Consider the following 18050-nt stretch of genomic DNA (forward strand, 5'->3'; position numbering starts at 1 on the left):
GGGTGGTCTACAACTAGTCCTTAATAGTTTTGGAAACTCTACAAGTCACATTTCGTAAATTTAGTTCAATTTTACGGAAAACATATCAAGTGCAATAAGCTATTAATGATGTATTTTTATTTTCCAACGTATATAAGCAATCTTTACGTTGTTTCAATACAAATGTTTATTTCACAAATCTTAACGAGTCCCTATATAAAATGCTGCAAAACTTAATGAGTCCTCGGATTCGGAATCAAAATACATAAGGGTACATAGGTCTTTGGAACAGTCCACTTTTATTTTTTTATGTGCTTTTATTTTCCGTAATTTTATTATAGTGAGTATATATCACAAATTAATGTAATTGTAAAATATTAATATNATCAAAGAATAGTATAAATATATTAATGAGTGAAACGAATCACATAATAAAAACAAAACACTTTCTTGTAGAAAATATATTGATTTACTATAATTAAATAGTACTACATTACTTATTGCGCCACCACAAACAATTCACGGGGCATGTAGAGTAGAACAGCGTCAACCATTACTGTGCAAGCATAGTGTGAGGTGTGAAAGTTCATTTACATGAACACGAAACGAATAGTTCTCTTTTTAAATGAGGTTTGGAAGGCTTCAGTGAAATTATACTTATACCAATTTAATTGGCCTATTAATTAACCGTATCTTAATCAGAACTAAAAATATTGGTGTACGTAACAAAAATTTATTTATTGAGTAGTAGAGTTCTTTTAATTTAGAATTGATATATCACAGTCATTTTATAATTACTCTTGACTTGGAGTTGTATTATGTGATTCATATTATTTAATTAATTTCAAAGAATTGATGATATTAGTCAAAAATACAAATTGTTTAATATGAAATGGATTTATAAGAATACCTACGCAAAAAATACTACATATTTAAATTTTGAAAGTAAAAGTCACTTCTGGTTAAACCAGAAAATTAAAAACCATTTTCAATCAGTGAAAGGTTCTTTGTAAACATTAAAAGAAAATAAAAAAATGAAGTTGTAAATATTAACTTACAAAACTATACAAAAAAAATCGGATATTTGCCCCTCGTAAAGCAGTTGGCAAGCTAATTCGATACCAATGGTGATATAAAGAAAATGAAATAATAAAAAAAAGAATACAATGATAACGATGTTGCTACTGTTATGGACTCTGTACAAGACAATCCAAAGATGTCACTCAGGAACAAATCAGAAAAATAGATATTAGCAGATCTCATATTCAAAGAATTTTGGAATATAACAAAATCTATCTATCCAATGGACGAGAAACTGATTGAAAACAGATGTTTTCATCACAATATTTTATTTACTGATGAATCAACACAACTAATGACGTGGTTTCCTCTCAAAATTGTAGATACTGAGCTAAAGATAATCCAAATATTCGATTGATAACTAATAGTCAAAAATTAAAAAAAGTAAATATTTGATGTGGAATAATGTATCATAAAATAATTGGTCCTTACTTTTTGGAAGAAAATCTTTGAAAGTTCTCAATAATTTTGCCTTGGCAGAACTAGATACCGAAAACTTAGAGTTCAGAAGAAAACCAATATTTCAACTTGGCCTGCACGAGCACCCAACTTGTCTCCATTCGATTATTTGTTATGGGGATACCTAAAGCAAAAAGTGTATTTAAATGATTTTGACCATAACATTGATTTACTTAAGCAAAAAATTCAGAAAACTGTTGCTTCTATAAACGAAGAAATTATCTGATCTGTGTACAAGGAATTTAGAAAAATATTTTAAAAATGTGTGTATTACTTGGAACTTTACAAGTTGAATGCCAATGGCGTGGCAACCAACCCGGAAATTGTTCTACCGAGCTAGTTTCATATTATACTAAATTTAAAATAACAGTTTACTTATTTTTTACAATTTCTGTCTGCTTTAAGCAAGATAGCTAAAACTCGAGTCTTTTTATTTGCAAAATGTGATTATTTTTTTTTACCGAACCCCGTATTTAAGTATTTCTTGAGTTCTCGAACAACTTTGTTAATACAGTTTTTATAAAGAATAACTTTTTCTTGAAAAATCAACAATAAAAAAGTTTACAACAGTGCGGTACCCCATCCGGGGACACACTGTATAATCATTCAATATGAATTTGCTGAGTTCTTGGTTGTACTCGTAATAACACTTAGATTCCATAATTAATGCAATATTTGAAAGCACTCACGGTCTTTGTGTCCGTTTGGGCGTATAACATAATGGGAATCTATTAACTGGAGTTGGTGCTGCCTGTCGGGAAAGAAATGCCTCACATGATCTTTTCCGGTTCAGTAGGAAGCATGTAAAATAATTTAACTAAAAAAAGCCATGAAGCCATGTCCGCTAATATCATTTGATGGCATAAAAAATTAGAAGAAGATTGTTATCTAAATAGTGATGCATCATTGTAGTTAATAAAGTATGAGTATATTAATTTAAATTTTACCGCTTTATTTTTCACTCGTAGCGAGACGCGGCTAATTATGTTAAAATTAAGGTTAAAGATAATGAACCTGAAGTATCCTACTGCCCCTTATTGTTTCGCAGAAGATATGCGTTGCAATTATTTTAAGAAGCACAAATTAATAGTAGTGGCGACCTTGTTTTTTTTTTGCAGAAGATGATGTAGGTGGGTTCTTTTTTGTATAGCTTTAAATTATGAGTGTGACTCAGATACTATTATATAGATGTTCTTCTTCGCCTCTTTCACTAAGACACTGCTCTATTAGCACACTGGTTTGCTTGTATCTCTCTTTTACCGTTCACATACACCACTCAGTTTTAATCGTATGATACACGTATTATAAGTACAAAACTGATCAGTATATGGAGATCATTCGTTCCATTTTTACCGGTGTTGTTTGACATATCACCACAAGTCCGTTTTCCCAATGTATGATAGAGGATCGTACTATTAAGACTATAATACAGGGATGGCCAAAACTACGGAATAAAATTCATATCTTTTGAATGAGTTATTTTTTTTTAAAACGCCGAAACACGTTAACTGATTTTGATTTTTTCCCATCTTTCGGTTATATAATAATTAATTTTTCTTCAACCCCCTAACCCCCAGCTACTCCTACTTTTTTTTCAAATGGAAACATAAGGCATGAGGGGGCTCGTTGAAAAGCTTATAGAAAACCGAATCCAGCCATACCAAATAAACAAGTTTTNATATTCCAACATTCATAAACTTAAGAGAATAATGGCTTATTGTTTACGATTTCTATTTAATTCAAAAAATCCTAAGAACAAGAAACTTGGTGTTTTAACGATAAAAGAAATAAATGAATCATTTAACGTACTTTTGAGAATTTCACAGGAGCAGTCGTTCCCACAAGAAATCCGTGACTTAAAGAAAAATAATTGTGTAAATAATTCCAGTAGTATTTTAAATCTACGTCCTTTCATAGATTCGAATTTTATAATAAGAGTAGGTGGTAGAATTGCAAAGGCACGTTTACCCTATAATAAAAAACATCCAATCATTTTACACAAAAAACATCCTTTGACTAGTTTAATAATAATCAATGAACATAAGATGTTATTGCATTGCGGACCACAGCAACTTTTATATGCGGTTAGGGAAAATTTTTGGCCATTATCAGGACGCGACCTGACCCGAAAGGTTGTACACAATTGCATTACCTGTTTTAGAGCGAAACCTAAGGCTTGCGAAAGTATTATGGGTGAATTACCTAGTGAAAGAATAAATCAGTGTTTTCCATTTACTAACGTTGGTTGTGACTATGCTGGTCCAGTTTATGTAAAAGACCGTAAAACGCGTAAACCAATATTATCTAAAGGATGGATTTCAATTTTTGTATGCATGGCAACAAAGGCGATTCATATTGACCTTGTGACTGATTTAAGTACTCAATCTTTCATAGCTTGTCTCAAAAGATTTATAGCTCGAAGAGGAAAGCCCTCAATAATTTTCTCGGACAACGGGAGTCAGTACATTGGTGCAAACGCGGAACTGTTGAAGTTTATTCAGACTAACAAAGAAACAATATCTAAATATTTTAATAGTGAAGGAATTACTTGGAAATTTATTCCCCCGAGAGCCCCAAATTTCGGCGGATTGTGGGAAGGCGGTGTGAAAAGTTTAAAATATCATTTGAAGCGGGTTATGGGTAACTATCATCTGCATTTTGACGATTTTTGTACCTTATTGTGTCAAATTGAAGCCGTATTAAATTCAAGGCCACTATCCCCATTATCCTCAAGTCCTGATGACTATGTACCACTAACACCTGCACATTTCCTTATTGGTAGACCTTTTACCTCCCTACCAGAGCCAAATTACATATGTATACCAGAAAACCGACTCAAATTACATCAAAATCTCCAAAGAATAATCCAAATATTTTGGAAAAGATGGAATAAAGAATATATTGGCGAACTTCAGACCAGACTCAAATGGAGTAAAAACTACAAGCAACTACTACAAATAGGCAGTTTAGTAATCGTGAAGGATGACAATGCACCCCCACTGCAATGGAGGATGGCCAGAGTTATGCAGCTGCACCCAGGTGATGACCAAATAGTGCGTGTTGTTACTGTGAGGTTCAGTGACGGGAGTGTGTTAAAAAGGTCTGTTCGAAAGTTATGTTTAGTACCGTTTCAAGACCTTCAAGATCAACCTTGTGAATCTTAAACTTTGCGTAGTAACAATTTTAAAATCTATTTTTTTTTTATCTTTGCTTATGTTTTATTTGAAATAGCCAGGCATTTCAAGGCCGGCGGTATCCTGTTTAATGTAGATTGATATTTGTCATGTCGACTGAACGCGCTGTGTAATATAGCATCCGTGCCAGCGTGTGTGCATGTCAACCGGGCGCGCAGGCGCTGGAAGAAAGGCTGCCTTCCTGCGCGGAGGCGAGCGTAAATGTTTTTAGTATAGTATAGCAACAGGTTGGTGTTGCGCTATGTATAATACAGTCCACTCAATATTTATATTTGTAAAAGTCGAAGTAAATAGTAGATGAAAATAAACTGCAATTTTATTTGGCTCCAACAGGTACCATCCAGGTTTAAGACGATTAATTTTATTTAATAGCGCTCTTCATCAGAATACTCTTGTAAAAAATGGCATTAGCGATAAATCTTCGGCGGGTAGACTTTACTGTTCCTTGGTATTGCCTGTGTCCTAAATACCAAATAACTGTCATGACGTACGCACAACATCCTACCGTTCTTACATTGACAATAGTAACCACGAATGTCTTCTGGACTTGCCTTGTCTAAATCTAGAACAATAATAAATGAATATATAACATACAGAAAATATCATTCCTCCTACGGGAGTCGCATTTCCTTTATAGTACTCACATTCTGTTTTTCGTTTTTCTAAAACGGAGGTCATACTTGTAATCAGTATACCAAAAAACGTAGGACACTTTTCAATGGACGTATTAGACCCAAAATTGGCACCCTTCTTTAAAAAAAGTTATTATACCTTCAGCTTTTTCCATCAACTTGCGAGATGTCAAATGTATGATGCTGAATAATAAAAAATTAATATTTTTAGAAAATGAATGTTCTTATTTTAGTTTTAGACAAAAAATAAATTTTACTCCTATATGAATTGCAGTGGCTACAAAATAGTGCCAAAATTGTGTACAATACTATTTTTACTGCAGCCTATAAAGAATGCAGTCTATAAATTTATGAAGTCTAATCTAACTAAAACTTGGAAACCCTACATTATTCAGCTTGAAAGGTTTTGTTGTATTCCAATTTTATAGTATTGTAAATGCTGTAACATTTCTCTAAACATTTTGAATATTGGCTAGATTATTAAAACATTTTAAAATTTAATCTGTGTTTTAGTAAATTTATTGATAAAAATTGTTGGATAAATTAGCTTGACTTTATGAAACTTCTAGCTTTATTTATTAATCTTACTGTTTTTTCTTACATTATAAATTGTTATTGTGCAAACATTTAATTGTTTTAAATTATCTTATTAGTAATAAATTAGTTACATTTTTTTATTATGCCATCTGGTTTCCTCTCAACCGAAACATTCAAGAAGGGAAGGACGGTATTTTTCTCTACTTCCATGGTAAACTGGATATCTGGATGTATCCCATTGATGTGATCCAGGAAATCCGCTACGGTGTTGCGTCCGTGGGGCCAGATGACGAAGGTGTCGTCAATGTATCGGTACCAACACTTAGGCTTCAGCGTTGTGGATTCCAGGGCATTCTTCTCAAAGGCTGCCATGTATATATTGGCCAGGACTGGAGATAACGCTGAACCCATTGCTGCTCCCTCGGTCTGTTCGTAGAATTGGTCCAGGAATGCAAAGAAGGTTGATTTTATGCACACTTTTACCAAAGCCATTAGGCTCTCATCCTTGTCCTTTGTGAATAGTCTTCGATGCAGTTCCTTCAAGGCTTCGTCGACGAGTACCTCCGTAAATAGGGATGTAACATCGAAGTTCACCAGGATATCTTCTGGATGAAGGTCAATTCCTCGGATCCTGTCGATAAAAAAACTCCGGTGTTCTTGACGTGATGCTCTGTTCTCCCTACCAAGTCCCTTATCTCCTATGCGACTGCACTCACTATCGGTCAAAGAGGGGTACTCGGTTTGTGAATCTTTGGAAGGCAGTACATCTGAGGTGTCCTTGAGTTGGATTGGATCAAACTCCTGTAAAGTTCCTTAGACTCGGACTACAGCGGCTACCTTCTTCTCAACTTTCTTGAGTGGGTTGTTTCGGATGTTTTTGTAAATGAGATCCAACAATAAGTTTTCCACCTTGGCGATGTAGTCAACGGTGTTCAGTACGATTATTGAATTCCCCTTGTCGGCAGGCAGTATTATTATTGATTTATTCTTCTGAAGCTCTTTAAGGGCTTGAATCTCCCTCCGGTTCAGGTTGGGTTTGGGAGGTTTAGCAGTCCGTAGAATGTGTGCTGCGTCGGCTCTCTCTTCTTCAGCCACATCTGCTGGTAGACGTCGGCAAGTGGTCTCCAGAGAACTTATAATTTCCTCCTCCAGGAAAGGTCTACAAAGGACAAACATGAAGGCACATCAACACGAAGATAAAGGAACACAAAAGTCACCTCAAAAATAATAACTGGGAAAAATCGGCAGTAGCAACGTCATGGATCAGTGACCACATCAAACATAAATAGTGACAAGATTAGTAGTTTCAGAGTAACTTCCGAAGACAAGAGCGATATGTTTCTCGAAACTTCAAGAGTTGTAAATTGACGACGTGGCAACCAACCCGGAAATCATTCAACCAATTACGTACCAAATTTTATTGACATCGTCTACTGTTTTTTCCAAAACAATATAATTTTACCATTCAAATGTGACCAAGTATTTTACTTGTACTCTGTATATCCTAGGTTTCAACTGTTGCTTACATTTTGTTATTCTCGGTTTCATGATTTTAGTTCTCAAATATTTTCTCTTTCTCAAAATTACAGTGTACTTTTTGATGTACCTAACTATCTTTATTTAACTAACAATTTAAAAAATTGTAGTATTTAATTACTGACCCGCCATGAGTTTAAATTCTGTTAATTTATTTTTCTAATCTATTTATTTATATCACCATATTTTCCTTAAAAATATTTCAGTATTTTGTGTCCTCATTACTTTATTTGGCTTATTTCTGTTTTGTTTATCACGTTACATTTCTTTAAAAGCGGATGATTGTTTTTTTAATTAATAACTATTCATATATTCGAATAATGTAGATTTCCCCCATAATCATCAACAACTCTCATTAACCTTAATTGCCTTGTATTCTGTATTTGCTTGAATAGAGATAATTTCCTTGCTTAAGTTTCTATTCGTTTATTTTTAATAACACTTTCCTGCCATGTCAGCTAATTTTCTTAATATTTTTTGTAAATATTATTTATTTTTATCAATGCTCACTTAGAATGGTTAAATAACTAAAGAAAAGGGAATAAGAAAATGATTAACAACTTCGTGTTTGGCAAAAAATTTATATTTCATCAATCAGTTTAATATCACTAAGTGGGCGACTACAATAATTAGATTACAAAAATTTGGAAATGCAAATGTATATTCATAATTACATGCACATCACTTTTTGATAAATGTTGGATGATATCAACACCAAGTATGTGCATCAAGTTAAAAGTTATAGCGAATAATTTCAGTCAAAACGACTAAACACCCTGTATCTCAGAAAGGATAATTATTGGGTATTTCGAAGCTAGCTAAATGTGTTCCATTTTCCAATAAAGTTTGTCACTTTAAACCTGGAACATCGTATATATTAATACTTAATACTTAAATGGAAACATGTTATTTACTTCTTGATTTCTTTCCCAATATTGACAAACATTCAATAAATTGTTAAAATATTTTCATACAGCTCAGTCCGCTTTGTTTTTCGTTTCGTTACAGTTATTTTAACTTCTCTAATTTTTTAGATTTGAGATACCAAAAATACCTGTAATATTTCTTAACGCAGATGTGTCAGACATCCTGCGGTGAAATAAACTTGTTTAAACCTTTATTAAAATGTACTGCCGTCGTGTCTATTGGTTAACGTGCAATGAGAGTTACAGAATTCAAATTATGCCGGAGAAAATAAGCCTATTCAATAAACAGTTAAATATTTTATTTCAAATTACATAACATCGGCTACATTTCCAAACTGTTGTTTATTGAGAAACTGAGGTATACATTTTACTGCCTGCCAAAGCAACTGAACCGAGATTGATGTAACGTAAATTACAATATAGATCTAGTTACTCTTGTTGCGGCAACCCCGGCGTCGTCAATCATTTGTCCATTGCAGGCATTCGATTCATTCATTAATTGGCCTAAATAGGCCGACACAATAATTATAAAATTGCAGCATGTTACTAAACTAATTTTTAAAATGGATTCTTCTCATATAAATCGTAAACGAAACAAGGAAAATTGTTTACGACTGTACAAAATTTTATTAAATATAAATCCCCAAAATTTGAAATATTTTCAGCTACAATGGAAAGGATTTTGTAAAAAAATCGTATTTATAAAAACACAAAACTATAAATTTATCCATTTAAAATTCCTGAATATACAATTCATATCTACTCTAACTTAAAACATTAATCTTTCTATATTCTGGAATGGAATGAAACATTTAAATATGAGAAGACAAGAATCATAAAGAGGTTAGATGGACGCAGTCAAAACTGTTGAAGAAAATGGGTTGATCATTAAACAAGCCTCTCAAAATATGAATCTATATTAAAAGAAGATAAAAACGAAAGAAGAAAAAAGTAGAAGAACAAAGAAAAAATAAATTACTTAGTGATAAGAAATTTTGCTTCATAAATGGCATCATACCAGTGACGAGGTCATTGATATATAATATACATACAATTCAATAAAATCTTAGAAGCTACAGGAAAATTAGTAAATTCATCAGAAGCTAGCTGCAGCAGAACTCAGTTAGTTAAAAACAAAGAAGATGCCACCCCAAAAGTGACCGTAACTAATCGAAAATCTTGGATAACATTTGGTGAAAATCTCCAAACAATTCTTTGAAAATCTCTCTGTTCTTGTGTAATCAGAATCTGTAGAAATATTTGTTTAATATCAGCAGTGAAAACTACAAAGTGTAATCTGAATTTTAATAAGACGGTAACTATATCCTGTTGCAATTTAGAGCCTATTAGAAGAGTATCATTTAGAGATGCATTTGAATAGCCACGGTAGCGCAGTCGGTCGAGAGTGCGGTGGCAAGCATTTCTCGGCTAGGCTTCCTACTCTGGTCCGGGTTCGATTCCCGATGTCGGCACTGGCAATGTCGATGGATAATGGGTGTTTGTCCGCGTTTTTTCAAGTGTAGCCCCCTTCCGCACAAGCCTTTGGCTTTTGGATTTGGGGGTTGTCTCATTTCTGTGGTGTGTTTTATGATATGTTATGTTAATAGCATTTAGCAGAAGCATCTCGCATCTAGCATTCAGTCAATCGTAGTTTTGTTGTGGTACTTTCGGATTTGGAACCACAATAGTACAGCATATAAAACGTTTTACCAGTATTATGAGAATCACTAATAGGTTCCATGCGATTTGAAACCAAAAAAATCTCTCAGGAAAGTAGAATTAATTGATACTTAAAACACGTTGTTCTAAAATATAACACCATCGAATGACATTATCACGAAATTCAATGGACGAAGGTTCACTATCACGAAAAGGAAGGAAGACTACATACTTGACCGAAGTTTCTCTGCTATGTTTCTTTGATTAAATGTTCGCAAAGAGAATCCTCTGGATTTAAATGAACGATAATGAAAAATGTTTAGGGTAAAGGAAACTATCGATTCATAAATTCTATACTAAATATATGCTACTGTGGCATGCAATGAACAAGTTTTTATGCCATTGCTGGTCATCACTCAAATAAATATCAATATTTGTAACTACCGTGTCAAGCAGGAAATTAATTTTTATGCCCATTTCTTCCTTACGGCAGACATCAACAAAATTCTTGGTAAGCTAAATTTGCTGTGTTTTTAAATCTAAAAATTGAAATTTATAATATTTGTTCAAATGAGGCCCATCATTCAAGAATATGTGTAAGTAAATGATAGTTTTAATTATAATTTATCGTAGGTGAACTATAAATATCGTTACCAACAAAGAAATTATAAAAACTTTGCAATATTTTCCAACAAATTTAAGATACTAAATCAAGAAATTAAGGAAATGATGACACATCAATAATTTTGTAGAAAAAGTCCTCTTTTATCCAATTATAATTTGTTCTTATAAGAAATTTAAGTAGCAGAATAATGAGTATGAAATTAAAATCAAGTAGTAATATATAGAACGAAAGGACTGATTTGATATGCAAAAGAACATAACTGATTATAGTTGACAGACATGTAATCAAATAGTTACACAGCGATTATCTTTTTGTAATTAAATTTAAGAAACTTTATAAACAAGTAGGTACATTAAATGCTACTACCATTTTATATCTGGACTGTTCATCCATAACTTTTATTTATCCGTTTTTATGGATTTCATATTTAACCGAATACAATTTTTATGGGAATTTTAATGGGGTCTTATCAAAGAAAAATATTTTTTTGCTAATATGATGTTTGTAATAATATATTTGGGATTCTTGATTATAGATACTGCAATTCTGGAACATTCTACTTCAAACACTCTTTATTTTTTCATGTTACCATCATCAGAATATTTATTTACTCTTAATATAGGAAGTAATTAATAACACTTCGAAAATTCAATTCACCTTCAACCTTTTCAGAATATGTTGGTGCATTAATGAAAGTTAACAGTGTTAACGATTAAGTTAAGTAATTGTAGCTCATGTTATTTATGATTTACTTAATTCAGTAAAGCAGATATTTCCGGGATGAAGATCTAGTAATCGTTATAATTAGAAACTGCATTACATGAATATGCGGAAATAAAAAAACACTTGTACTTAATAGATCCTTGTCAATATAAGTATATGGAATAAATCTATTTAATAAGAAAACTAAGAACAAACAAGCAGTTATATTTTTTGCACTCGTGGATTGAAACTTGCTTTAGTCCCTAAAGGATTATATTTACTTTGAATCCTAGAAACAAACATAAACGAATGCAATTCGGATAATTCCCAAGGTAATTTGGCTGCTGTTAGAACAATGATATCTAGATTTAATGTTTCTGACATGTCAAACATGTTCGAGCCATTTTATAATCGATTTATATTTATACAATATGTCTAAGTAAGCTGTCAACGTATTCAAAAGACAAAATTAATGAGGTTACAATTGCTTTCACAAGCTTTGATATGTCAAATCGATTGACAGAACATACTGAATTAAGCTTGCATGTCCCATTACAAATTGACACACAAAATCACAAACAAACTTCTCTTTCAGGGTTAAAAGATGCACTATAACTACTAGCTCCTTAATATACAGGATGATTCACAACTTATTGAAATAAATTTGGGAATAAATGTGTCATGAAAAATGGAGTTAATATCGTAAAAAGAAATTGTAAAATTCTTATAGTCTCCAAAAAAAAATATTGAAGTTGTAGTATTTACAACCCTTACATCTTTAGGCTACTGTAGTCTCTAGCATCATCGCGTTGTACGCTGTACGCACTGAGCTCTCTCTCCATGTAGCCTCAGATTTCGAATACTGAAATCCGATTTTAGTATTAACGTTTTAATAGTGTTTACATTAGTTTTTCAAGTGTCAAAATTGGCTTACGTGTACAGCAACTTGGAATTGATGGATATCGTTTTAATTTATGGTAAAGCAAGACAACATTTGTGTTAATTCGAAACTGAGTAAGACAGGCCCAAATGTGTTTACACGTCCGTTTACAGCATTTTGAACAATTGTTGTAACATCATGTATGTCAAATTATTTTATTAATTAAAACCACAAATTAATTTTATTAATTAACAATAACAATAGCGGTAAAAGCAGTTGAATTTGATGATATAAAATTGTATTTGTAAGTCCCATGTACAATAATAAAAAAAAATTTTGGATAAGTTCTGAGTCACCCTGTAGGTATAACATACTTTTTCCTATAATATAATGATATGCAGATAAGTTTCTTTAGGTAAGTAAAATATTTCCTTTCTCAGTATGTTGGTCCTTTGTAAACCTATACACTAGTGTTACGTAAGTGTTTTCTCAGCCATATGAAAACATTTACTTTTCTATTATTTATTTTCTACATCCTCAAATATTTCGTGAGCAAATAATAAGAAGGTATCTACTTAAGTTATGGCGGTTCAAATACAATATTCTTAAAAATTGTCGGTAGCTATGAACCACTTGATAAATAAAAGTAAAACGAAATAGGTTTTAGTTAGAGAATGTTGTCGCAAATATGATGCTAAAGAAAAAAGGAAATTTGTACTACATTAATCAAATGAATATTTAAATTTAATGAAGAGATTAGTTTTAAAATAAATTTTTATCAGAACTTCATGGAAATTACCTAATAGTAAATATGATTTTCATAAACTGTTTCCAGCAAATTTAGTTGTTCTTCATACTAGATTATTTGTGATATATAAAATTTAATTAGTTAAATATACGGGATCCAAAATAAAGTTAATAATAATAATTAAGAAAAAATACATAGGTATAAGAAAAAGAAAAAATAAAGGATTATAAAAGTATAAGCAATCGTTAGCAAGTGTTATACATTAGACAAGTTAATATCACAAAGATAATAAATTTAATTTAGATCTCATAGATTATATACAGAGACTTCTAACATGAGGTTAGTTCTAGCAGACTGACAAAAAAATATTGCATGGGTTCTGATTCGAAGAGTCGAAAAAGTTATGAATAGGTTCTAAGAAAAATCTGACAAAGGATCTAAATCTAAATTTTTCTAAATGTAAGTACTGAAAATTAAATATAGTTTGTTATGTGTCAAAACTCTGTGCCGGATAAATCCCGTCAGATCTAATGAAAGGTACCTACTTCAGACATTTTTTCTCAATAGATTATGAATGTAACAGGGATTCCGAATTAAGGATAATATTCAAACACAATTTCTAAAGCATTTGAGCTGTATGGTCAATATAATCTGTGAAAAAAAGTACTGTCAAAAATAAATCTTGAATCTTTGCGAATTAATATGGTAACCGCAAGGGACAGAACTGCATTTTTGACATTTCTTGACATTTCGGTTAGCACAAATTGTAATGTTATTACCATACAAAACTCTCTCACAATTTTGTGTACTATCAATGATTCAGACAAAGAGTAAGCGGATTCAAGATCAAGCTCTCAGAAATCACGAATGTTTGATTTAATACTCTTAAATGTAACATTGTATACTAAAACAAATCCAGTGGTTTTATAATGAAATCTCAAAAATTTTGGTAAAATTATTTAAAATATCTAGTAATAGGGCAGGATGGTGGTTTGTTGCATCGGAGGAGTAAATTGACATTGGACATGTACTAGCTCTCTTGTCTAAACACAACTTTGCTTGTTTTTTTTCAATGGTTTCTTTGCCAATAGAATTAATGTTATTATTATTATTTATTGTGTTTTTGGTAATCAAGTACTGCATATTTTATGTTCTATGAAAGATCAAACATTTTACTATTGGGTACTTAGATAAAATTTAATTTTCTGCATTGAGAATATCTGTATAGGCTGTATTGATTATTTACTTGATATTTTGTCTGAGATGTATCAAATTTTGTTAGTTTATGTCAGAATCATTGTTTTTTTTTTGTAACTTGAATTTATTTTACTTTTTGTAAATTCTGAATTATCTCACAGACATACTATTTTGAAGTAAATTTCCTCCTTTTGTTATAATAAATAGGTACCTATAAATGCATTGAAAATACGATAAATTATCTCATAGAAAACATCATATGCTGATTCGACACGGAAGTAGGACTCTAAAAACGACAAATCGGTTGATAGCAGGCATTTATTATTATTAGTATACTACAGTTAGGCATGGGACACCATTATTTTTCGTTATGCCATTGATTTGATTTTAGATGTTTTTGTTGGAAGATCTGACACCGTGACTGAAAGTATTCTGAACTACTTTTCCGTTATCCTCAGTTTACTGTTGTCAATAAACACGACACGTCATCATTCCAAAACAAATAACATTTCTTAACATGCTCACTGCTGCTTTTAATTGTTTCTATCATTGACGAGACATTAAAAGAGGCTTTTATAGCGCTACACAAACGGCGCTAAATTGTTTTGTTGTGGGCTGAATGTTAAAATGTCGTGATGTCCAAACAAAAGAACATATTAGAAATAAAGTAAACAAGCCTGCAGAGATATTATTGCCACATTGTTTTCTCACTGCGCATGATTATGGAGGCGTGGGTGCACCTGATTGTGTGTTTTTCGCGATTCACATTTGTTTGATTTCTCACAGTTGACCCCGTTTGAGAACGAGAGTTTTGCAATGCAATAAGTTCAGCGTAGAACATATGATACCCATGGGCGTGATGAAGACTAACAGGTGCAGCCTTTGCTCTCTTTTAATTCCAGTCAACAACTCGCGTTTTTCGAATTCTCGAAACCAATTTCGTTTATCTCAATTTTCACGATAACGGGTTCACATTATCAATATATTTTGTTTCGAAATAGTTTCATTTAAGACTTGATGTAGAATCTGATTTGTATTATTGTTACACACTGAATGTTTCATTCATATTTTCAGCCACTGGACTTACGGAATTTATTAAAACAACGTTAAGCATCTTTGAGTCATATTGAATGAAATAAATGATCAATTGAATATTATTTAACATTTTTCAGAGCCTATAAGGGCGACCAGCAATAATGTCTCAAAGGATACTAAAGTAATGAGAATGAAAGAATTTTTTAATAAAATTTTGTCCAGTCGGGCTTATTTACGGAAGTGCAACCGTGCATGTTTTAATAATATCGAAACGGTTTAAATAAAATCTTGAAGTCGAGTCGGGTCATAATTTAGTGGTATTAATTAAAAAATACAATAATCAGTGGCGTAGATATGTGGACAGCTGTTTAATTATTAAAATTATAAATATGCATTTTTTCAATAATCTTTGTACAATTGTTCGATATATAACATATTATATCTAACGAGCGTTCAAATAAAAACGTGGTCAAGTTGGTTCTGAAAATTTGGACGTAGGGCGTAGCGTTTAGCAAATGAACTTAAACGTCATCTGTCAAAGCGCTATATCGCCGCTATCAATTTGAATATTTTCGTTTTAAAAAGCGTTTAAAATGGTGAATTTCTTCTTAACAAAAATCAATCGATCAATGTCTTTGATTTAGTATCATAGATGTATGTGTGTATTATTTTACATCCCCAAATACTTCACATACCCAATTACTTCACGTCCACATTTATTTCACGACTGCTGTGAAGCATTTGCGAATGTAAAATAATACGATATCTAAAAACTGACACTTATGTGCAAAATTTACTAAGAATCTCCGATACTGGTGTTTGATGAACCAACTATTATAATTACTACTATTGTCCTACTTGAGTCTCGATCATTCTTACTGTCGTCACTTTTCAAGACCGATTTTTCTGTCATTTTCGTCTACCAGATTTGGTCATAGGATCCTTCCTGGAGAATTATTTTCGCTAGCCTTCACTAAATGTTCTGTCCCTTAATCTTTAAGTTTTTGTAACCGATATAGATAAGATCTTTCACTTAAAGACTGATTTGGATCCATCATTACCATTGGTAGAATAGATTAATAATTTAGTTCTTTTGGATAAATTTCAATTGTCAAAATGATTGTTTAAACCAAAGTAACTTGTTATAATGTTGCTAGTAGGATCCTTTTCTGTATTTTCTTTGGAGTGGATTTATCCTTGATTACAGACGAGCCCAGGTACGTGAATCAATGAATCACTTCAAAATTACTTCGTTAGTGTGAAGACTCATGTTTTCTGCTGCATTCGAAAGTATAACACGTTTCTGGATATGAAAGAGCTATTAAATAACACAAATTTAAAATTATATTTTTTCAAATACGATTTAGAACTTTTTTATTTCTAAACTGGTAACACAATAAAGTATTAGTTTTGTAATGNGAAATGAATTTCTTCTTAACAAAAATCAATCGATCAATGTCTTTGATTTAGTATCATAGATGTATGTGTGTATTATTTTACATCCCCAAATACTTCACATACCCAATTACTTCACGTCCACATTTATTTCACGACCGCTGTGAAGCATTTGCGAATGTAAAATAATACGATATCTAAAAACTGACACTTATGTGCAAAATTTACTAAGAATCTCCGATACTGGTGTTTGATGAACCAACTATTATAATTACTACTATTGTCCTACTTGAGTCTCGATCATTCTTACTGTCGTCACTTTTCAAGACCGATTTTTCTGTCATTTTCGTCTACCAGATTTGGTCATAGGATCCTTCCTGGAGAATTATTTTCGCTAGCCTTCACTAAATGTTCTGTCCCTTAATCTTTAAGTTTTTGTAACCGATATAGATAAGATCTTTCACTTAAAGACTGATTTGGATCCATCATTACCATTGGTAGAATAGATTAATAATTTAGTTCTTTTGGATAAATTGCAATTGTCAAAATGACTGTTTAAACCAAAGTAACTTGTTATAATGTTGCTAGTAGGATCATTTTCTGTATTTTCCTTGGAGTGGATTTATCCTTGATTACAGACGAGCCCAGGTACGTGAATCAATGAATCACTTCAAAATTACTTCGTTAGTGTGAAGACTCATGTATTGTGCTGTATTCGAAAATATAACATTTTTCTGGATATGAAAGAGCTATTAAATAACACAAATTTAAAATTATATTTTTTCAAAAACAATCTAGAACTTTTTTATTTTTAAACTGGTATATTAAACGATTAGGTTAAAGATTAATTTTAGTTCTATAACACAATAAAGTATTAGTTTTGTAATGCATTAAGTTCAGTCCAAATATTTACACAATGAAGTCAAGTTGCTGTTTTTATCGAAAATTATTTGAATATTTATCATATACTGATACAATCTGAGGATAACAACTATTGCTTTAAAATATACATGTACTTTTAATTTGCAATGAGCTCGATATTTTATATATTTTTAGAATATGACATTTCTTTCTTTTTCTTTGTCCACGTTATATGTATCACATTATCAATGTTCTAGATTAAATCTAGGTTTGTACGGAATTGTTTGGATGCTAGTGGGATAGGAAGTCAAAACCATGTGACCTAGCTAGAAGAAGATGAGGGCAACGACGAGGCTAATGAGCTAGAGTATTACGAAGTGAAGGATATGGTAAAAAGCCCTTGACAAAGGTAAGTTAGTAAAACATTAAAAGGATCATCTTTTAGATTCCTTTTATGATGAACTTCCTTCTTGTAGGTATACCTTTTCTTAACATAAAATTTTAAATGGTAATTAAGTATGATTGATATCTCATTTTGAAGGTACTTTCATTCTCCATTCAGTGCACTGTTTAATAGTTAATAGTTTAATAATTAGTTCTTGAGA

General features: G+C 31.8%; 1 protein-coding gene across 1 annotated transcript; it reads left to right on the forward strand.

Annotated features, from left to right (window-relative positions):
* Positions 1-3227: 3227 nt before the first annotated feature.
* Positions 3228-4682, forward strand: LOC111691675. Its single transcript, XM_023454870.1, has one exon. The coding sequence runs from the start codon at positions 3228-3230 to the stop codon at positions 4680-4682; it is 1455 nt and encodes a 484-aa protein (XP_023310638.1).
* Positions 4683-18050: the final 13368 nt, after the last annotated feature.

The sequence above is a fragment of the Anoplophora glabripennis genome, unplaced genomic scaffold (genome assembly GCF_000390285.2).
Source record: "Anoplophora glabripennis isolate ALB-LARVAE unplaced genomic scaffold, Agla_2.0 scaffold83, whole genome shotgun sequence".
NCBI classification, from domain to species: domain Eukaryota; kingdom Metazoa; phylum Arthropoda; class Insecta; order Coleoptera; family Cerambycidae; genus Anoplophora; species Anoplophora glabripennis.